Genomic DNA, 23,795 nt, shown 5'->3' with positions numbered 1-23,795 from the left:
TTTTTTTAACATTCTTGGTTTCCTTTCGGCCTTCGGAATTGGTGTTTTAACGGGAAAGTTGGTGCTTCGAAAGTCCTCTGCCCAGGTGCCACCTCCGGGAAGTGCTTCTGTCACCGAGGAGGTAAAGCCAGGTTTTGCAAGTCTTAGGCAAAGTAAAGGCTCCAGCTTTTAACAGCAGAGGAAAAGCTCCCTAAGCAAAGCAAGGCCAGAGCTGAGGGGCTGCTCTTCAGAGAACCCGAGCTACTGATTTTCACCACCCCCCGTCAGACCTTTTTAATCGGTTCTACGAACATTTTATGTGACCTTTAAAAGGCAAAAAACCCCAACAGTTGAGCAACCCTTCGTTCATTAAACAAATTGATTTTTATTGAATTAATAGGATTTACAAGAAATGTATTTTTCTGTCTGCAACAATGCTTATTGCACTAAAAAGAATCCATAAATAACATTTCAGGACAATCAGTGAACCAAATGAAAATATTGGAGAGGGTAACACTACGATTAAAAATTTTCCCCAAGTAAGGAAGCTTTAACGCAAGACAAAAGCTCATTAAAAAACCCAGAAATAACTGTTGTAACATCCCTGATGTCCTCCGTGGTGTGGTACAGCTGGTGGGTAGAGCTGGTGGGACAATGCTGTCGCCTTCCCACGCGACCGGGTCACGTTTTATGAACCGCAGTTTACCTAGCGTTTAAGAACCTGTGAAAAGTCTGCTTAGGGATCTTGGTCTTTAAGAAGGTACAAGTATTTCCCCTCTGATTAATTTCTGTGAAAACTAGTAGGAAATCTAAAGTAGTAATGCGTTAAAGTAAAAAAATAAGGCAACTCAGACTTCACTTTCCGGAAGCGCTTGGTTTAGACCGATGGAAGCCGCTTCTGTCTGGTTACAGCACTGGGTGCTACTGAAAAGTAACGGCGTCGGTGTTGTGTACATTAAAGCTGTGAACAGAGAGCAGACCTCCCTCGGGAGAGGGACAGGAGGTTCCGAGGGAAATACACGGAAATATTCATTTGGATTTTGACAACCTTTTGAATCCAGGACATTTCATACAGTTGCATCTACTGCCCTTTAAAAATATATAGTCAGCTTCTTAATAATACAGCCGACTGCTAGAAAAAGATACCAGAATCAAGTCTCTGGTTAAACTCCGCGCTGGTTTTCAGAATAATAAACTAGTTCTTGTAGGGAAACAGCTTAACAAACCTTTTTCGTTTTTATAAACAATACATAATACATGTAGAAAAATATTAATGAGGATAATAACAAAAGGTGCAACGTCAACAAAAATAAGCTGCCTTTTCAACAAAAGCACTTTTTCATAGTTTTAAGTGTGAAAACCTTTTAAAGCTCTTAGTGTCCTCATAAAAGTCTATTAAAAGAGTTGTTAGCTTAAAAATTCTTGCCGTGCTGCTGGGCATACCACTGCTGCCTCTGCTTGCGATGCTCCAGCTCGGTGAGGAGGGCCTGCCTGTACGCTTCGTACAGCTTAACGATCCGTTCCAGTTCTTTCATGAAGAGCAGCTTCAGCATCCCCTGGTACGTGTCCAGGTCCGCCAGCTGGAAGAGCTCCCACTTCAGGATGTGGTCGTATCTGTTTTGATGGGAAGAGACGATTATCGACACGCCACTGCAAGCGAACACGCAGCATTTTATGCGTTTTCTTAAGAACTGGCCTCACAGCTGTACAGCCACCGGTCGGATTTCCAGCAGTCTACGTTAGCATGTTTTATGTGAAGAAATAAGGTGATCAACGCCCAAAGACATGGAGCCGCGTCTCAAAGTGAGCTGGAGAAACGTCACTTGCAGCTAAACTGCAGAATCACTCGTAATACGCCAAGATAAACTCTAGAAATACTAAAGATCCTATTAACTGATTATAATAAACCAGAGGAGAAAATGCATTTTGGAAGCATTAAAACAGCAATTCCATTCAACAAGCCTTGAAGGCTTAGTAGTAAAACATCTTTTAAAATTAGAGTAACACAGGAAAAAAGGAATTATTTCAACAGCTTACCCTAACGCTCCCCAGCAAGTACCTCCCAGGAGGCAGAGTGCTGCAAGGCTTCCCTCACAACACACTTTTGTTTCCGAAGCATTCTTGTTCCAGCCTTAACAAGCACTCTCGGACAACTGTTCCCCTCTTGGTTAATTAGCAGCAATAACCTAAGCCAGCATGCCTCACGCTGCGGGCCACGAACCCCACAGGGCCACGGAAGGGGGGTATTAGATAGCACCAGTGAGGACTGAGGGAGGGGAGAAATCCAATCGGGTCATAATTAACGGCTGCAAGCACTCACACCATCAAGGGACATCCTAACCGCCCGTCACTATCGGCAGCGATTTGTCTGCCACGGGGGGAGTGGGGTGGGTGTCAAGGGAGCGATGCAAGCACTAACAGCTAAGAATCCTACGTGTTCTTACTCCCCACACCGGAAAAACTGAGCTGCTGTGGACCTGGGGCGGTCCCCTGGAGACGTGTGCCAAGAGCCTGAAACACACTGGTGCCACCCTGAACTCCTCCTCTAGGAGTATCTGACCTAGCTCCCCGCCTGAGATGGAAACAAGCTCAGCTGCGAAGTCGACCAATCACTGTTGTATTTCCTCCCACTGCCACCAGTTACACGGAGCTGTTGGTTGAGCGAGGCGAGATATAGAAGCTCGGGTCACCAAAGCGCCATCCACACTGTCAACACTTTTTCCTTGAGGAGGGAAATGGACGCTGGTCAGCAGCACAGAATGTGAAAGCTGGCAGAGAAGATACCAACAGGTTCAAGAAGGGGGCTACACACGGACCGGCTCTGTTAGAAGCCACGCTCCTCACGCTCCACGACGGAAAGCGGAGTACGTAAAAACAACCCGCAACGGGAAGCAGGAGCGTAACATCAATCCACGAGGTGGGAGAAACGATGTACAGGGAGAGCTGCTGAGCGTCGCTAACCCCTGCAACCCCCCCCAGGTTAGAGTCCCTGGCAAAGTACATCTCGCCTTTCATTCGGTAGGTCTTCTCCTCTCCTACTCAGCATGCAGCACTGCTTTTGTTAGAAAATCTGCAGCGCTGTCAGTGCTGGGTTTTTTTATTTTTACTTTTTAATATGGAGCAATTCTGAATTTCTGTTTATACTCCTAGCACTTTTTTCCAATTTCTGAAACATATAAACATGCCCCTACGTTCAGACTTTTGGGATATCAAAGCTGCTGCCATTGGATAGGTGCGAACAACGTAAGAGGAGCCTCTTCAGGCCTCCCTTGTTTCACTAGCAGGGCTGAAGAAGTTTCCTGAAGGCTGCATTTTATGTCGTAACTGCCAAACCACTCTTGTGACTCATCAAGGCTGCGCCATTTCTCCTGCAAGGAATTTTCCACAATCAAAATTGGCACTCTAAGGTCTGCAAGGGAGCTGGAAAGCCGGTCAACTGAAGTCCAGTTTCGTAATGGAGGTCTGTTCAATCATACGTTAGTCAGCGACTTGCTTTCATTCCACAAATTCTTCAAAGCTAGCGCTGACAATCCTCTATACCAAACACATGGTTCAACATTTCCCAAATTTAATGTCTATAATATTTACCTTTATATCTAAGCTACACAAACCATCCAACCGCGTTGAAGTGAGAAAGCACCAGTACAAAGGCTGCACGTGTAAACTTTACCCGTTCGCAAGTCTGCGGTGAGAACAGTTAAACACATGTCCACACACGCTCTGCATTTCTAGCCGTCTCTTTTTAGCCTCCACCAGAGCAAACTCCGTGGAGGCCGGATTGCCCCCAAAATCCCCACCTCTATCCTCCCTTCAAGAAAGCAAGCATTTTTCTTCATTACCTTTTTTAACAGACCCCTTTTTTGTGCCAGTAGTAGGGGAAGGTTTCCAAGATCCTGGCAGAAAAACAGTGCTTCTAACAAAGTTTTTCAACAAAATCAGGGCGATTCTACAGAGACAGGATTAAAGGTCTCTGGCTCATGGCCAGCTGTCCAGTACTACCACCACACCCCGCGGGGCAATAGCTGCAGGATGACATTAAGCAGGAGACGCTGGCGTTCAGGGTGTTCCTCGAGGACACTGGGCCAACAGCAAGACAACCGTTGCAGTGAGCAACTTACAGTACATTAGTTCAGGCTGCGAAGCCCACGTGGCCAAACGGTTACTGACTGGGATCTGGCTCGTGTCCGTCAGCGCATCAGTCAAGCGTTGACAGCCCACACTGCAGACCCACCCTCATACGCTTAAAGAAAGCACTACAATGACTGCAGATAGCTAGACAGATACCAAAGCTTAAAATAAACAGGCTGTTTTCTTTGATGGTCTCCTTCCACCTCAGCGTGATGACTGGAGAAGTCTGGCAGGGCGACATGAGCTAGCAGCCATGAAGAGACCTGCCTGGTTCAGGAACAGACAGGCTTCCCAAGGCTCAGAGGGAACGAGGGACACAGCAACAGCACGTGACCCACTGTAAGCACAGTTCTCATTAGCGGGAATATCTGGGCTAACCTGAGTCTACCTAAACTTGAGGAGACTCATGTGAGAGAACTTCAGGAGTATCACCCCAAAATGAGCAGGGGTGCTAATGCCGCCCCTGCTAAGGGGACCTGAGCAGCACGGAGTATCCCGGCATGGGCCTGGCCAGCTCCGGGAACGGGACAAGCCGCAGACTTTCCTAAGCGAGGTGAGGAAACAGCAATTCCCCAGCCCAGTTTTAATCTTGATTTTGTCTGATCTGAGTCTTGCTTTGTAATAGGCGTTTTAATGCTACTTTATTTTGATAAAAGAAAGCCTTGATGTTGTTACACCAGCGCTGCAATACCCCTCATGTCCTGCTTTTTCCCAGTGCTTCTGAACACATACAATTCATTTGCAATCTGATTTTCTTAACTTGGAAATAGGCAGCTGACTACTATTGTTATTAGAAGAATAGAAGAAACTCAGGGAATAAACAGAGTTATTGATCCAACTGCATTACATGAGAAAATACATTCACGAGTGGAGGCTGAAGCCAAATATCAGTAAATTTATGCAAATAAACTGCATTACGTATTGAAAAGATATATTCAGAAGGCTGTATGCGTCAGAGAAGCACCAGGACATGCAGATGACCACCAAAGATGCTTTTGAGGACTTTTAAGAACTTAAATAACCACAGCTTCTATGAACTTCCTAACTAACAGCTTCTCTATTAAAGCTATCCCAAGTCTTGACAGGGCTGCACTGCTAAACTCACTGTTTGTCCGTATGGAGATCAAACTCCAAAGAGAGGTAGACTGCCAGCTGCTGCTTTTGAAGGTTTGCCAAGTACAACTATCTTTGTGAGCACTCGATTATTGCGTTTAAGTGACCACCACCTTTCCATCTCTGCTCCCTTCCCACTCATCATGAGCTGAATTCAACTGCAGCAGGATTTCCCCTGGCTTGCCCTGCGCTGAGATATCCTTTCAAATGTTCTGGGCCAACAGCATTTATTAAAATACCCTCCACAGCAAGGCCGATTCTCGATGGAAGGACTGTTTCTTATTAAGGTGGCAATGCAAGCAGGAAAGAAAACAAAGCTCCATCACATGCAGTAATGTGTTTGCAGGTGTTCTGGGGCCTGCAGCTTTTTTTTTTTTCTTCTTTCTTTTTTAAGCATCATCACGGATTGCTAAAACCTCGGTGGTTCTTTAGCGCTTTGAAGCTGTCGCTGCTGATGGTTTCTCAAGAAAAGCAGCACATCAGGATTACTCTTCAGTGCGAGAGTTTCATTTCGCCTGTCAAGGGCAGTGTTGAACGGGGGAAGTCTAATTAAAGATTAAGCCATCAGCAGTGCCTCAATGGGAATGGGCTCATCCAAATCCAAAAGATCGTAGGTCTAGGAACGCTCACCACAGAGACGCCTAGAGGAACAGGGCACAGAGTACCAGTACCTGACCTAGACTCCCCAGGCATTTTTTAGAAGGGCAACTAGTCACAGAGCCAGAAATCGAGGGGAGAAAGCACATTAGTACAAAATTCCTGCAGAGCGCAGAGCCTTCCCTCCTGGGTGAGAAAGCAGGAGCTTACTAGACAGAACAGGCAGCCAGAATCCCCTGTCTCCAGGGCTTTTTCCAGTAGATAGCAAGTATTTAATATAAAATAGGACACTTTCAACACAAGAGACACTGACCTGCCCTGAATATTTACAGCCTATGGGTTAGGGCTGGAAGAAGAAAGTCCTGGGTTCAGACCCGTGCTCCAAAAGAGGTGGGGGAAGAATCTGGAACCACGATCTCTCATACAAGGAAGGCATTTTTGGTCTCCTCACCCTCACAGTCCCATGCACGCAGTCTGGCATACTGTGGGAACACCTACCAGACCAGCCTACCTAACCTGGAAGGTGGAGAAACATTTAATTTTAGAGTCTAGCAAAGGGTTAAACACAAGCCAGGAGTCTTGATTCCACTGTGCTAAGATTCTGATAGCTGCACTTAACGCCCTCAGAACAAACCTTGACAGATGCTGGCAGAGAGGGGAAAAGGATGCTTCAAGGTATCATAAATACCTTGATACTGGAAATCGTTACCTCAAGTTATAACTAGTCATCAAAGCCTCTTCACTGTTCCGTGAGCCAAATATCTTCTTTTTTATCTTAACAGTTTGACCATTTTTCACTAAAAGAGGGAAGAAGCACCTACTAAACTCTCCATTAGACTTTTCCAGTGGCCAGAATTCTTAGCCTTTAGAGAAACTTCCTGAAACAAAAGCTAACATTATCAATTTTTGCTATCATTATCTACTTTTCTCAACAAAAATGACTGGCCTTTAGTCAGCTAAATCAAGCTACAGTGTCAGGTGTAAGTAACAAATCATAACAAAACATACCACAATGATTTCAGTGCAAAACTGTACTGATAATCAACAGGTTTTTACAGTAAATTTCAAAGAGCAGATCGCAAAAGGTATTCCTCTACCACTACTGTGAAAGCATTTTGCCCACTTACTTTCATTTTTGCACCACAACACAGGAGGACATGCATACAGTTCTCATACTCGGCTTTGGGACAATACTACTGAGGAACATACAAGTATTACTGGATGTTTTCCTCAAGCTTTAAGCCAGTTGCTTTGGCAACAGAGAAGAGGTTCGTTATTAAATTTACATTGAGAATATATAAGTGATCTTGATTTTAATAACTGTGAAAATTATTTATCAATTGTTCCTTAGGAAGTCCTCAAGATGAGGTGACACTAAGCCAGCTGCTACCACTCTTCCTCACTTTTCCGATATAATATTAGCATAAACCAGAATTTACTTCTTTACAGAAGCGTTTGAGAATTACGGCAATATTCCTATTACCACCAGCACTACTTCAACAGAAGGCTAAAAGGATACTGGAAAATACACAATTTTTGATTCCTCTGAACAATGTAAATTCTATTCAAACAGCCTGAATGAATTAAATGTTTGTTTGTTTGTTTTAATTTGTCTCAGCCTACTAGATACAAAGGAATTCCTGATAATCCTAAATTGTTTCAATTGTCTTAAATTTGTTTCTCAAGTTTCAAGAGAAGTACCAACAAAAGTCCATAAACACAGGCTGAAATATTTAAAACTGCATTGTCTGGATGTGCCAAAGACCTAAATAAAGAAATGCAGCTGCAGCCAAAACCTAAAAGCATTTCTAGGAAACAAGTCCTCCCATAGGTTACAGGAACTTAGCATGTCCCCAGTGCAGTACTGGTGGATTTTAGGCCAATTTAAATCTTTATGGGCTGCTGGCAAGCCCAGTAGCCACAAGAAGTAATAAAATCCATTCAGATTATAGTTACTAGAAGCAGCTAAAAAAGAGGATTTTTTTAGCTGGAAGTCACTGAACATCATACATAGTCTGAATCTGCTACTACAGACTGACCTGCTCATTGCTGTAAAACTTAGTTTCTCCATATTCTCCTTATGAAAAAGTACATGATTTCATAATTATTAAAAAGTATCTGTATTTTTTTATTGCTTTTCTATTTAGTGTTACTCTTCCGCAGAGCTGTACCCATTAGAAAATGTAATTTGTTTCATTATGCTGACTCAAATCTTTTCTTGGAGGAGACCGCCTGTTCCTATAGCATTGTTTCTTTGAAAAAATGACTTTTTACTACCACTAAGTTTTTAATTAAAGTTCTTGAACAGAAATACAGACTTCAGTCTGTATTCAAAGTTCTTAATTGTGAAGGGGAATTTGTATGTCTTTTTAAAAAAGGAGTAAGATATACATTAAGAAGTTGACACCCTGAAATATTTCACATATTTTATAAGCCACGTGGTACCGTTCTTACAGATACACCGAAAGTAAATCACACCCTCAACTCTCTAATATATCATTCTGCAAGTCATGTGAACTGCAAGAAGTCCTGTGATGATTTTAAGTAACGCCTAATACAAAGCAAACTAATACGATGAACATCTGGTACAACTTCCCTGTGCGCTGTCAGCAATAGTTCTTATGCAATTAAGAAATAGATACCAGCTAGAGTTCTCCTTTCAGTCATCGAAATTCCTTTGTTTGCCTTCTAAGCTAGGCATGCATAGTGCGAAACGCAGAGGAAAAAAGAAAAAGCTCACTTTACAGGAGCCCTGGCATAGACCTGCAGCCAGTCTGGAATCTCTGCAGTGTGGTAGGGGTTTGCAGGGACGAGGAGAGGCTGGCTTCTCTCAGCTTGCTGCGGCTGGTAAGTCACTGGGGGAGGCTGGTCATAACGGGGAACGCTGTACAAAGGAAGACAGACAAAGTCCGTAACCTCCAAGCAATAACTTAGACATACTGATATCATTAAACTGTTAACATTAATACACAAGTTAATACATGCAAAGGCCAATGATGCAACCACATACGGAGTGTTGCCTCAGCAGGGCTATACTGAGAGCAACTTTCTGTTGCTATTTTTGTGCTTCACTGCAATCACAACTCTAAGCGTTGCCCACTAACATCTGTTAGCCCACTAAAATTCAGCTTAGGTCTACTCACCTAGTGCCTGCTACCTGGATACTAAAGCAGAACAAAACACAGTATCTGTTTTTAAAAGATTAAAAAGGCAAGTATCCATTCAGCCAAGTAATCCTCCATTTAATATGTTAGATCAAATGTATTCAGGCAGCAGCTGGTAAGAGTTACTCCATTTATAACAAAGGACATCCTCATATGTTTATCTTTTGTGTCACATATTAAAAAACTTTCTCTTCCTGGGTAACAGGAAAATACACTGAGTAGCAGAAATTAACTGGTAGATTTGGTGCATACTAACTTTATTTTACCTTTAATTTATGAGTAGCTAAAATACCGATTTTCATTCTAGAGAAGACTTAATTCATGCTTCAGATGGTATGTGCTATTTGTCCAGACAGTCTCCTGGAACATCAGATCAAGTTTCTTCTCAGTCTACAATTCAATTCTGTTCTCAGCAACTTTGTTCCTTTACCGACAGTTGAAGAGAATAGCTGCTTTGTTTTAGTGAGTTAGGAACAATATCCTGTTTCTAAACTTAAGACGGTAACAGACGAGGAAAAAACCTAACAATTACAACTTCTTCTAAAAATCTTAGCCAAGAACCAGTAAAGCTTACTTCTAAAAATAAGGGAAGTTTTTGGCACATATATGAGACAAAAACAGTTCCACTTTCTTAGCTGGATTAGGAAAAAAACAGACGAGAAGGTGGATGTCTTACCTGGGAGCACAAGGATGTTTATATTGAGCTCTTTTATTGATGTGATCTACATAATACACTCCAAATTCTGCCGACTCAACTCTCTCCCATCCCGGAGGCAGCCCCTCACGCTCGAGTGGATGGCTCCAGTGAGTTGTATTAGTGTTATGATCTATATAGTATTTCCTTCCTCTAATAGTCCAGTCCACTGACCAGCCAGGAGGAAGAGGTAAATCTTCAGAACTATGATTTGTTAAGTTTCCTAGAGATGTAGCAGCAACTCTACCGATGCCTAAAGAAAAAGGGAAAGCAATGTTTAGCTAAACTAATAATACCCCAAACCAACATGATGTACGAAGTCAACTTCCCCCCCCTACCCGAGGCACTCTACGAACTTTGAACAATACCATGGCGTTTATGGTGTATGCATTTGTACGTTAGTAAAAAAGCACAATCAAGTCAAAATAGCTATTCCCTTTTAAGTCCCACTTGTTTCACTCTCCTCCAACTCCAGGTTCACTAGACAGCTTCATTCAGAGACAGTTAAAGCATCCTTGCTTTTTCGATGAGACATGTATTAGCGTACATAACAGGGGTGAAGCTGTTATTGTCTCAATTTGCTGAGCAGAGAGAGCCGACATAAGATTACACATGTTAAAGCTTTACATAAATGACAGTTTCTGTTAATATGCTATTACAGCTGCATCAAAACTATTTATCTACCAAAAAACCACAGCTATTTCTTTTTCTAGTTACAGTCAGAGATTACAACTATCTAGAAAAATCACTGAATACCAACAAAGCTTTTCAGATTAACCAGTCAAGAACAGTAAACAGGACCAGGTAAACCAAGAGAGGAGGGACAAGTAAGGTTAGCACTATACTGCGCTGACCGTTATTACTGAAGTGCGTGCAATCACAGCCAAAAAGTGTTGTCAGTAACAAGAGAAAACAGAAAAGCTGGATCCACACCGGATCCTGCGCAAGCCCTTTGCTGAACACAGTACAGTCATCCTGCGCGCACGCTGAAGTTGATGTTGCCACGTCTTCTTTGCTAAAACTACCCACGCTTGTTAGACTAGCTGGTTTATGTGCACCGCTGGGTGGGACAGCCAGGCCTTCCGAATGCAATCCAGACAAGATTTAGAGACCTTTTGTTCAGAGCGAGTCACAAAATTCCTCATCTCTTCTCTGCATATCCCCCTCCACCCGCTTCCTCCCTCCCACAGATCTTGGAAGGCAGTTTCGTTGTCTAGTAGGCTGTACATCTGCTTCTTCTCTAAAACCGAGCACCTACGCTTCATAATGCTGAAGAGGCACATGAAAAAAAGAGTAATTTCCAGCTTTTCTCGGTGATGTGGGCTGCACTAGGAGAAGGGCTTCTCCAGCAAGAGAACTAAAGCCTAGGTTAGGTGTATTGGCAGTAGGAGAACTGACAGGAATCAGTAGTTGATTAAGTTCCCACCTCTGCCCTAGAAACACAGCATATTTAGGGTTTATCACTAAATAGCTGGTTTAAAAGACTGTTCACTAGCATTTTAAAATACACCATTTGTTGTAACATACACACAGCTTTTACATTTTAAAAATTAGCGTGCTGGATGCTGAGAGATGTACTGAAGAAACGTAATTCCAATTTCATCTTTTCCTTCCCTCTATATACTATGGATACTTAGTAAGCTAGCTGAAATAAAAGCCATAATAATAACTACAGAAAACAAATAATAACTATTTGTTATTATAACAAATAATAACTACAGAAAACAAAAAAAACCAAACCCAAAACCACCCCACCCAACCCCCCAAACCCCAACCAAATGACATAATCAAGAATTTTGCAGGTCTCTTTCCATTCCTTGGAAGCCTAGTACCTACCGGACGTGCTGGCCCAAATGCAACTCTCTTTTTTAAATCCTTTTAAGTAGTTACCTTCAGTTACCCACAGTTCTACAGTTAAACAGTCTCTGGCTTTAAAGAAATTCCAGTTATCTTTTCATCCCACAATCAAATGCATCTATTCAATCACAGTATTCATCAGAGTTTGTGTGTTACTATCTCCCATAGCCAGAAGAAGGGGCATGGGAGCCACTTTTTCCACTTTCTTAGAAGTCAGAAAGTGACTCCATCACAAGCACCACGTTTACTGAGGAATATGCCCCTTTCCTTCTGTTTTTCAGAAATAACATTTTTGTGTGGTTCTTTTTTCAGAGAGTGGAAGGGAAAGGCAGAGTCTCTCTCATCTAAAGCATACTATTAAAAAGACGTTTCGTGTGCGGTCCTTAGCTCAGACAACAGTAATACTGAAGCAGCAGCAAAATTGTTGTATTTCTCAGGCAATTTCATACTCTTGTTTGCCAACAAAGGCAAAGGTCCTTTTCAACCATACATACACAATATAGCATGCTAGCCAAGGGACGTCATCTATTTTAAGCATTAGTTTGCCTATAAAATGACATAGACTGAAAACTGGATGGGCTCTCACATTCTAATACAAGACAGCAGTCATCAACAATGAAGTAATGGGAAGGCTCCAAAGCAACTGAATAAATAAAAAATAAATTTTAAAAAAAATCTCACAAACTTCCCCGAGTACTGTTCTTTAAAACATTTGTGCTCATCTACAAATCTTTTTCTAGCCTTATCACGTTCTGAACTATTTGGCCTTAAAGTATTTCTTCTTGTTATAGTACTTACCTATTTGTTAGCTTTATAAAGGAAAGTTGATGGCTGTGTCCACGTGATAGCTCCCACCTCTCATTAGGGTTAAGCAACCTAGACCTTTACTTCCAGTGAGAAGAAATATCCTAGAGGCTTCCTGACCTTTAGCAGTACTGGGGCAGGGAAACTATTTCAGACCCTAGCTACAGTTATGTCACTGGTTTTGTTTTCATTCCAATGACAAAACACAAACATGTAAGCTTCTTGAAAATACTGCACTTTGGATAAACAAATTCAGTATTTTCTCCAATTAACTGGACCCCTGTGTTGTAATTTCATGTACGTATAAACAGTGACTATTAAACCACCACTACCAGAAGAGCTGAACACACAAACTTGACTGGGGGAAAAGAACTTTCACAAAGGCATAAACAGAAAAATACTTTCTGTTTACTGTTAAAACAGGACATGTCAGTATTTTTGTTACAATTCTTCCTACTTAAATTCTAGCATAATTCCAGCAGCAAATACATATATATTTATTCCTTGGGGTAAAGGTTAATTCTTTCTAACATTTGGAAGTTGCACAAGCCATCCTCTGCACCAGAAGTTCTCTTGACACAATGCCTAAGTCTCCTCATGCGAAAGCCAGAGAAGACTGGGAGATGGACTCAGGTAGAAAGGAAAACCAAAATCTGATTACATAGAGAAATCACATGGAAAGCAGGCTAAAAAGCAATGCTGCACCCAATGGAAAGGCAACGCTGGCAGTTCTGTGTTTGCACAATCATTTAATTCTAGCTACATGGTTTCTCCTGATGCCAGCTTATTTTTTTTTAATTTCCAAGAGGTAAAGAACAAAAATAATACCAGACCACAAATACATTATACATTCCTTTTGGCATTTTGACTTCATATATGAAGAAGCAGAGCCATACCATTAAGGTAAACTTACATAGCTGTAGCAGTCACCAGTTTTGAACAGTGTTCCAAGCCTCTACAACCAGCAAGCTCTAATTATGAAATCAAAGGCCAGATTTATAAACAGACGGTTGCAAATACTTCAGGTTGTAGACTATCATGTCTAGTCTTAATGTGCATTTTCCCCCTTAAAATCACAGATCATATTGGAATATTCTGTGTGCCGGAAGTTTTAAGATGTCAGGTAATATTCATAGTGTCTTATAACCATCAACCCACTACGGCATTCGAACTGGCAATTAGCACAATTTAGACATTTGTTTATATAACTGGAGTTACTAGAGATCAAGAGGAATTGTGTATTGGTTTTCCTTATAAAACTCAGCAGGTGCTTCCTTCAAGGGAGAGCGGATACACACGTAAGAGTGTAGCTCCTGCTATGATTTTGAACAGTAAGAGAAGATGAAAATTGACTTTCATATATATACACCTGTAAGTATCAGTAATAAGACTGAACAAGAGTTCGAAAAGTAAATTCATATGTGATCTTTTCCAAAGTATAAACCAGAGAAGAAAGTTACAAGGCAGCCTAAAACCATCTACTGTGAACACTGCCTTTTCTGTGTCATATTGCCCAAGCATGATACTCTCCTGTGTTGAAATTTCAGGTAAGGTCTTAGCCCTACAGCGTTTGCATAGCAGCCCAAAGCTTCACATATGATTTTACCACACACACCAAGGACATTCCCTGAGTCATGGGCTGGTACCAGACTCACATAGCGCAATGCAAAATATCTACAGAAAAAACCCCGAACTTACAACTTGAACCATTTTTACCAAAACATCTAGTGTAAAACCTATGATTTCCTCTTGATGCAGGATATGATCTCTACCATAGGATAAGCAAAAACAGACCAGTCAAACCACTTCACTGTAACTACTCCGGATTTTCTTGCTCACATACTGTTTTATCTATGACAAGACAGAATTCTCATTCTTCCTGCTTTCCCAAGGAATAGAGTTGTTTAAATTATCTTTTTCCAAATGTTAAAAGTCTCCTTTCCTCTGCTTAAGTATGAGCACTGTTCTTTATAAACTCCCCTGAGTGGCACTATCAAATCTCAAGAATGGTCAACAATGAATTCAAATTTATGCAACTGTAAATCCTTTTCAGGTTGCCTCTTTGGAACTCATCTAGCCTCATTTGTTAATTCTGTTTCCTAATGGTATAGGTTTGGGGTATTTTTTGGTTTGGCTGTTGCTTTTAAGGAACCTCAATATTGAACGCTATTTGTGACTTTGCTTTTTCCTTCTCTTGTACAATGTAGTATCTTCAGTTTAAGGTCTCGAATTAACTGTCAGCCAGGCCAAGAGGCACTATATGCTGTTCCAAAGCAAAAGAAAATCCTGTTCAGTGCAGTTTGCTCGCTTAGGAGTATCACTGTCTATGTTCTCAACACTTCGAAAAAAGAAAGTGCAAAGGAACAGCAACCACTTATTACTAGTATTAACAAGATTTAAAATACTCAGAGTTTTAAGTAAGGCCAGGCCCTATATTCAGTCTTATTCTCAACATCTTCAACAACAGGGTGTCCTAATACCAGAACCCAAACTTTAACTTTGAGCACCACATTGCAGTGCATTGTATCAGTGCAAAGAGTTCCTTCATTTAATATTCTTCTCTTAAAAACATATCTTAAGCTAACGTCACAAATGTGAAAAACATGTAGTACCTTCTTCAATCAAGGAAGTTCTGTTTGGTTTGTTCCATTAGTATGGAACAAAGAAAACCGTAAGTGATATGCATTAATGCTTTCACAGCCCAATGAAGGGGTTTTATTGTAAAGGCACTCTGCCTGGAAAGAAGTCCAGGTTCTTAGGCGGAAACGTTTCCAGGTCAGCAGAGGGCACTTCTACAGTCTGCCTGGTAGAAAGCATAGGAGAAAAATCCTATCACCAGAGCAGCCCAGCATAAAGGGAAAAGAGCAAAAACACTGAAGAGAAAGTCTCACTTTGTGTATTAGATACAGTGCTGAATGTAGGCAGAGAAGTTTCAGAGCCTATGAACTCCCCACAACTAGCTTCAACCAAATTTCAAAGTGTTGAAGAACAAATCTAGCCAAACAAAAGGCCTTCATATTTGTCTTTAATTAGGTCAATTGTCTTGAGAGACTTTTTTCAGGATGCCAAAATCCTCTCCCTTCCCTTCATCAAACCAGGATGAAGAACAGGAAGAGAAGATGAATGAACTGTTTAATTTTAAGGGAGCAAGTAATAATAAAATAGCAAAAAGAAGTTCCAATAACTATCCTGTTTAGATAGGTCTGCGGGTTCTAGGCCTTCCTAACCCATTCCAAAGCATCTGAAGGTACTTCCTGAGCACAAGTACCTCGTTTGTCAGAGGGAACGGGGCGTTCCAAGTAAGCATAAATTCACAAATAGGAAAAGACAGGAAGTACTTTGAAAGCTTCAGAAAGTATGCTGCAAAGAAATTACTGCAAAATCAGCACAAAAGAAGAAAAGGGCAGGAATTGCCATTTGTTTAAAAATGAGTGAAGTGTACACACCTAAAAAGAAAAGCTCTGCTACTTTAGCTCTAAATAGGTTTCATTTAATAATTTGTATTTCTTTATTTTGCTCTTATATTAAACACAAATACCAGTTTGCAATTTTTAAGGGGTACAATTTAACACCAGATGAACCTACTTTCACTAAAGCACACTGGCTTCTCTGTTCGCAGGATTAATCGTTTTTCTCCTCTGACATCACAGTCAACTGTTTACAATCCACCATCAGAAAGTCCCTTTGCACTGTGATTTTAATCTCAGCAATTTTCACATACACATAAGAATTTTTTAGCTTACCGCTCAAACAGGTACAAATAACTCTGAGGTCTTGGTTACAAGTTAGTTCCAATCTATACTGTAGATATAACTTCAACCACAGACCTCCCCAAACCTTTAACCTAGAAGAAAGGAAAGAGATGTCGAGGAAAGACAGGTAAAGTCTCTTAGAATTAAGTTTGAAATGGACATGAAAAAAAATTTTCAAGAAATGCCACAGAGGTACTAAACATACAAAACTAGGAAATATCTCAACTGAAGACATTTTTCAGGAAAACCAGCAGCACTAGATTGCTAATTAAAAACTTTTGCAAACAAAACAAAAACATTAGCAAACAAAATTTGCTAATGAAAATAAGAAAAGGAGGACATGGTAGAATTGAATCATACTGAGACAGAAAACATGACTTCAGGGAGAAATGCCTATGAAAGAACGTATCAACGCTGTCAACATCAACTGTTGAAAAATCATGGGACTTTCTTAAATACTTTGCTGAGTACTTTGAATATGAAGATCTCAATAGGAACATGTTTTCAACTTATCTCCAAATTATAAAGAGGAGAATCTTTATTTTGAGTGAAAGCTGAAATTCACATGCACCTCTTCACTTCCAGACCACCGCTTCTCAAAAGTCATCTCAGTTGTAACCAACACTGAATGAAACATCACCCAGCAATAGCAAGTATACCTTGTGTTCATCAGGCACCATTTCTGTAGCAATCAGTCCAAACCATAACAGAACCAACTGAGGGGACCTTCTGAGGGAGGGTGGGAGAGGAGGAAAAGAGTAGAAGGCAGCATTTACTGATTCTAGCTAATAAACAGACTTATACGTCGAAACTGTAGGTATTAGGCAATTTTGGCATCAATTATCTCAATGAAGAATTTTTATTAGGTGAAACATTTAGAAACAACAATGGAGATGTGTAAGGAAAAAGTAATTTAGACAAAGACAATGGAAGTAAAAGGCCTGCCTCAGTATTCTGGAAATGTGGGAAAAAAAGGAACTAGAAATTACAGAAAGATCAGTGTAGCTAAAGGAAAACACTGAAGGTTTGAAGACAACAGATGGTTCAAATAAAAAGAAGCTTAATGGTGAGATGAAAGAAGTTAGAAAATCCAAGGTTTTCTTATTTTTGGCCTCATAATTCTTTTACTGATAAAAAGTAACAGCAGTTCTTGAAAAGATGTACAGAAGTTAAGGACACAGGTCAATATTCTTACTGCAGTGAAACCGAAAGAGGAATTTAAGAGTTCATATTCCATGAGGAGATGAAAGAAAAAAATAAATAGAGGAAAAGGGAAACACTTTGGCAGATAAAAGGGCTCACCTTTTTTTGTCTCTCCCTACAAATACCTAAGACTGAACACTCGTCCGTTACAAAATATGTGTAGAATTTGTTCAGACTATTAAATGTAAAAATATGAGTGAATGATGAAGACCAACCAAATATCAGCAGCTCCTTTATGATTTCCAGTGGCTAAGGGGCCATGTAGACTAATGGGGGAAAAAGTCTTTTTAGAAAGAAATCCATGTTGCTACAATTGAGAAAAATATGGCTGTAAAGCCCTGCTTCCAGCTGGTTTTAAAAAATTTGCTAGATTGAACTCCGCTTTCAAACTAATAGCTAGAGCTCCATTTCCACCTATCATTGTTTCAAGTCTACACAGCAGCAGTACCATTTTTTGAAGTTTTCCTCAGCATACAGTTACCGTAGTAATTCTGAATGTTAAGTTGATGGATTGGTTCATGAAATCCTCCCCTCCTGCCTCTCCTCCCTACAATATCCCAGCACACGCTGACAGGTGCTTGTTAATCTGGACCAGGAAAATGTTTCATGACTGCCGGCTGAACAACAACCGACAGAGATGGAGGGCTTCCATGCAAAATCTAGGTAGATCAGATGTATTAGCATTCAGCAAAATAAACGAGGATAAAGTAGCAAGTCTTAAACCTTAGTATTTCAGAATTTACTGGCTGACAGCAGTAACACTAGCATTACTCTTCTGTCACTTTTCACTGAAGTGTTTCTGTAGTAAAAAAACCCACAAAGCATTGACAGGTTATAATTTCATACACATCAGCAGCAGCCTTAAATGCTGACGTTCTTCCTAGCAGATTTATTTTTCCAGACAGAAGATTTATTTTACTAGAGACTATTTACTATTTTGTTTACAGATTACAAGTAATGACGAACTAACAACGTATTTCATATTGAAGGTACATTACTTACAGGTTTGAAATGTTTGTTTCAAACTCCTCTTTGAACATAATTTCCGTAGTATATACAGCCAAATCTACTACTTTTAAGGTCACCTTTCTGTGGGCAATATTGTAATCCCAGACTTTTTATTCCACCAATAGATTCACAACAGCACACTGCACCAAAGAATTATTCTTCAGTGTCATCACAGATATAATAAAATATTTCAAAAAGTAGTATTTAATGGATTCTTCTTTCTTACACTGTTCTTCCGTTAGAAAACAAAGACAAGTTCCAGCGAATTTGAGGGGGAAACAGGCATATTTACAAAGGATATTACAAGCTAAAAGAAAAAAAAAAAAATCGAGGACTAGGAAGTCAATTTCAGCACTGACTATATGTCAGTGTGCTAATTAGACAAAGCAGTCATTCCTCCCTTTGACTATTTATAATAAATTATTTTAACTACCGAGGTCAAATAACACAATAAAATTAAATAATAACACAATGATAATTAAAATATAATAAAACAAAACTGCAATGCTATAATTTAGAGCTGTTGGTTATTCTCTACATCACAAAAATAGCAGATGTCCCCTAATGAGTAAAATTCCTTGCTAGTTAGCAACTGAATCAACTTTGTCAGGAGGAGTTGCATATGCTTGGCATTAAAAAAAACACTTGCTCAACCTTACCCCATTTATTTAATAAATAAATCGTGGTTTAAGTATATTTTTTCCTTTCTGGATATATGCAATCAAACTCTCAACTCTAAGAAATGTGAACACGCAGTGTACTCAGATCACAGAAACGTCATTAAAAAGCAGCTCTGTCCCACACAGCATAACTCTTAAACACATGCTCCTGATCATCCAGATATATCTCTGCACCTGAAGTCTTATCAAAAACACATTTTAAAAAAACAGCAATTAATCAATATTTACCTGAAGTGTGCCTCCCATGATTCTGTGACATCCTCTGGAAAAGATCGTTGTTGTGTTCATAATACCTGTAGTCCTCATGTACGCGATCATTTAACTGACGTCTCCTCTGGGCATCATAAAAATGATCGTAATAATAACAACGGGCACCAGCATCTCCATTTTCCAAAACAGAATTAGCTTCTGTTAAAAAGGACTGGGAGGAAGAGCCATATTCTCTAGGGACATCAGCTAAACTTCTTGCAAGATAGGAAGGCGCAGACAGTCTGTTGCTTTCACGTCTCATTATTTCATGAGGTGGCCTCTGCACTGGAGTTCGAAGGAAACTCTGGTTTCTGGAAACAACTCCATCTCCACCAGAAGCATATGCAGAAGAAGTTGAGTCAGGAGGACAGATATCAGTTCGTCTTGGAATGGTTGGACCATGACGGATAAATGAAGGCATCAGATCTTATATATAGCATGAAAGAGAAAAAAAGAACTTTGGCTGTACTTACACGTAAAGTATTTGGCTAGCCACAACGCTCATTTACACCACGGAACTGAGGAAATTTAAATGCTAGAACCCCTTTAAGGCACCTCTAGTGCATATGCAAGTGTAATGGTAATGCTGCAGTTTGTACTGGTGCAACAGAAACCATCACACCCTCCACCAGCAACAAACCATTGCCAAAACAGTGCAGTTCTGCCAGTATAACTGCATCCACAATAAACAAATAAAACCCCAAACCCCATCAAAACACACACACACACAAAAAAAAAACCCCAAAACCACCCCACACTGTACTGTGGCTACACCAGCCAGGCTTCATACCTCTCTACTAGAAGGGTCAAGAAAATCCCAGTATCCTGGCTACCACTCTACCACTTCATCGGGACCACTGCCTTTATGAACTCAGAATAACTGAAGACGTTAATGCCTACATGCTCACAGGAATCCATGACAGAATCAGAAACAGAATTCATACTTTCTCCAGTAATGACAAAGTTCAGCCAGCAAAATGCTGTTATTCTGCACACGTTAAGTTCTCAAATTATCATGAAGATATTTCACTTTCTCCTTTACCTAAAGAGATTTTGCACATGAACAGTGACACCTATTAATAAAATTTCCCTGCCTCCCTCCAGTAAGCGATACATTACTCCTCTCCTTACTATTACTTTGAACATGATATAAGTAAGTAGCTTCCCTCCAGGTGAGCTAATAGCAACTATGACTTTCATTTAGGAGGAGGTTATGCCTATTATTAATTACTTTTTATTAATAAACTCTTATAACTTCGGGTAAAAATTCAGTGCATCCCAGAAGGTGTCATCAGTAAGTTTATAATTATTACAAAGCAGTCATGTAATAGCTAGTCATTACATCACGGCAAACAGCATGTGTAAAAGGTGTTAACCCCTCAGACACGCCTACAGCTTAATATGTGGGTTTCAGGGTTTTTTTTTTTTTTTTTTTAAAGACTAAGTCAATATAATCAGACTACTAAATGATTTTGCCTGTTGGCTGGGGAACCAGCTGTTCATGCAGCAAATACTTCCAGAAAAGCTGAGTGCCTGCTCCTGCCAGCAAACCAGTTGTTGCTAGTTGTGATCTCCAAGCTAATCCTGCAATTATAGCATAATACATTTCAGTCTCGGGTTGTTTTCAAAGATTAACAAAAAGAAACTGAAGTGCACTTTCAATGCGTATTTGCCAGTCTTCTGTAAAGTCCCAGCAAAAACAGGACTGTGGCATTAGCGTCAGGTTAACCACACGAAGATCAGTGCGTCCAAGGTACATAGCGGTGACCTCATCAAGTTGATTCATGGTTTAGAACTGGAGCACTTGCTTCCGCAGGGATTTTATGCAACTGTCTCGTACAGTTATCTCATTTTCCAAGCACACACCTTCTGGCAGTGCACACAGCCTAGATCGGGAAAGCCACCACTGACTTCTGGACAGAGAGAGATGATCTGTTCTTTTCACCTGACAGGTACCTGTTTGGAGACCATCTTAACCCCTACCTGTTGAAAACTGAGCAACGGCGGCTGAGAAAATAAAAAAACCCCAACCAAGTTTGTTTATCGCGAGCACCTGGTGGTACACTACGTGTAAGGCTCCCTTTTAAATTCAGCCTCCCTTTCAGGTCTAACCTCCCTCCCTCCCTCCCTCGGCTCCCAGGTCTCACAACGGGAATGTCGTCGTCGTCCCCCCCCTCCCCTCATGAGGGGAACCCCCCCCCCAAAGCCGCGCAGGGCCTCCCAAGGCCCGCCGGACCGCAGTCGCAGCACACAAAGGACGCGGCCCGCGGCCCGCGGCCCCCCCCCCCCCCGCAGGCCTCCGGCTCGTCCTCCCAGCCCGGCCCCCAGCCCGCCGAGCCCGTCCCCGACACTCACTGCGAAGCAGAGGGCTGGTCTCCTTCTTCACGTACTTGCCCTGCACCTCGCCCGGCTTGGAGAGCTCCGTGCGCGTCTTCTTCCGCGACAGCATCCCACCTCCCGGCCCGCTACCGCCGCCCGCATGCCCGGCGCCGCTCCCCGCTCCGCAGGGCAGGGCCCGCCCGCCCCGGCCCCCTCAGGCTCGGCGGCGGTTGCTCCGCGCCCGCATGGCCGCGCACCGGGCGGGGGGGGGGGGGGGGGGGAAGGGGAAGGGATGGAGGGAGGGGGAGCGCTCGGCGCTGAGGGGGAGGCGGCGGGGCCGGCGCGCGGGGGCTTGTGGGAAAGCGGCCTCCGCCCTCCGGGGAAGGCCGCGGGGCAGGGAAGGGGAGGGGGCGCGCGCGCTGCCACAGCGCCCCCGCGCGGCGGGGAGGGCGCATGCGCCGGGGCGGGGGCGGGAAGGGACGCGGGAAGGGACCCGCCTCGGGGCCTGCCCGCTGCCCCCCTCCTCACGCACCGAAGCGCGGCCCCGTGGGCACCGCTGGCGGGCTAAGGCGGGCTGCCGCCGGCCTCCCCTCCCTGGCGGCAGCGGGGACCCCCCTCACCTGGCTGGGGAGGGCCGAGGCGGCACCGCTGCCTGGCTGGCAGGGGAAGCTCGGGCCCCACGGGAGCTCGGTGACTAAGGAGGGCGCTCCTTGTGCTTCCAGCAGGTACCCGCCGCCCCGCCTTCCACACCCGTTACCGAAAGAGTAAGTTTTAGAAGGTTAAACAGGAAAGGCACCCAAGAAGCACTCGGTATTTTCCATATAAAGGTGACGAATAGGTATGCAGCTTAAGGTGAGGGCAGGGTGTGCTTGAAAATAAGCGAAGAGGCGTGTTCGCTACCTGACAAGTTTTTTACACTTCAATCAATTTTATACTTTCATAATGGAAGAAGCTGCTTCTAGTAGCTGCCAAACTGTCCTTTTGATTATTATAGCTTTGTGTACGCATTTGACGAATTCGCAGATACTACTTGAAGTACCTACAACTTCCATGGGAAGATACTGAAATATTTTCATGTTGGATAAAAAACAAGACACAAGCATGGATCGTACAGTAATTTATTATTATTTTTTTTTAACATTCATTATAAATAATGTGTAAGTTGGTTCATCTTTCAGTTTTACATGATGTTGTAAGGACAATATATTACACTAGAACAAACCAAACTCAATAGAAAAAAAATATACAGTTGTTTTCATTTATACAGAAGTCATTTGTCATGAAACGACAGCATCTGACACCGAACAGGAGACTGTAAATGATGGAAAACCTGAGAGACAGTGATGTCATTTGCTGAAAGTAAACGAAAGGATTTTACTCTTGATAGACCCAGACTGTCCCCTGCTCTACCTTACATATAATCTGGCTAAAATCAAATATGTTACAATTTTTTTTTTTTCCAATCAGAATTCAAAGAATTCAATTTTCCTTGTGTTTAAAGTAGTAATTGGAGAATGTGCAACAACGTATACTTTTAAATCATTCTAAATTGACAAGTAGCACTTCAACTGTGTGAATTTAGTACACATGAATTTAACTTGGGGGTCTCTCCTCTTTCAAAACTCCCAACCCGAGATTTCTATGTGCCTTTATTTTCACAGTGATTCATAAAGCAAGAGTTGAAAACATTTAAAACACCTTCTGGTAATAAAGCAGTTAACATCTTAATTGGCAAGACCTGTTGTATGAAGGAGGCCTAGAAATTCAGTGACTTTTGACTGGTACAATCGCATTAAATACTTTGGTATCTTTAAAATGCCTATACTGCATAGGAAGACACATTCATGCACAAAAGACCGCTAATGCTCAATAACGTACATGTTTATATGCTTATTTTCAGTAGCCTGGACTTTGTAAAACTAGCTGCTTAGCTTCTGAGCTGACACAATGAACCAATAAGCGACATGACACTCGTTTGTAAGCAGCGCTACCTTTCTCTGTGTTCCCTCCATTTGGGAAGGGATTGTCCTGAATTGTCCTGTAGCAACAAAAACAGTACAGTACAGAAAGGCTCTAGAATATGTAATTACAAAAGGCACTTCTGAGAATTACTGCACACAAGTATTCCAGTGAAATTGCAGTTTTGTCTAAAAAATATTTACCAAATATTTTCCCCCTTCTCCTCCTCCTCTTTCCTGTGGCTAGGTTAGTTTCTTGAAGCTAAGTGAAAGAAAAGTAGAGCAAGGTA

At 41.7% G+C, this 23,795-nt stretch overlaps 1 protein-coding gene across 1 annotated transcript; it reads right to left on the bottom strand.

Moving 5' to 3' along the window:
* Window positions 1–280: 280 nt before the first annotated feature.
* Window positions 281–21,763, bottom strand: SAV1 (salvador family WW domain containing protein 1). The gene is made up of 5 exons (XM_076345786.1): window positions 21,584–21,763; window positions 19,208–19,654; window positions 9,658–9,928; window positions 8,558–8,701; window positions 281–1,593 (listed from the first exon to the last, which is right to left on the bottom strand). Exons 1-5 carry the CDS (start codon window positions 21,675–21,677, stop codon window positions 1,392–1,394), a joined length of 1,158 nt encoding a protein of 385 aa, XP_076201901.1. The 5' UTR covers window positions 21,678–21,763; the 3' UTR covers window positions 281–1,391.
* Window positions 21,764–23,795: the final 2,032 nt, after the last annotated feature.

Source organism: Aptenodytes patagonicus, chromosome 7 (assembly GCF_965638725.1).
Source record: "Aptenodytes patagonicus chromosome 7, bAptPat1.pri.cur, whole genome shotgun sequence".
In the NCBI taxonomy this organism is placed as follows: Eukaryota; Metazoa; Chordata; class Aves; order Sphenisciformes; family Spheniscidae; genus Aptenodytes; species Aptenodytes patagonicus.
This window is presented reverse-complemented; position numbering and strand designations above follow the sequence as displayed.

Coding starts and splice junctions, on each gene's coding strand:
- SAV1 (XM_076345786.1), bottom strand. CDS start 21,677: ATGCTGTCGCGGAAGAAGACGCGCACGGAGCTCTCCAAGCCGGGCGAG. Junction 19,655..21,583: donor GACCAGCCCTCTGCTTCGCA/GTGAGTGTCGGG, acceptor GCTATATATAAG/ATCTGATGCCTTCATTTATC. Junction 1,594..8,557: donor TATGCCAGGGCTCCTGTAAA/GTGAGCTTTTTC, acceptor CCATCAAAACAG/ATACGACCACATCCTGAAGT.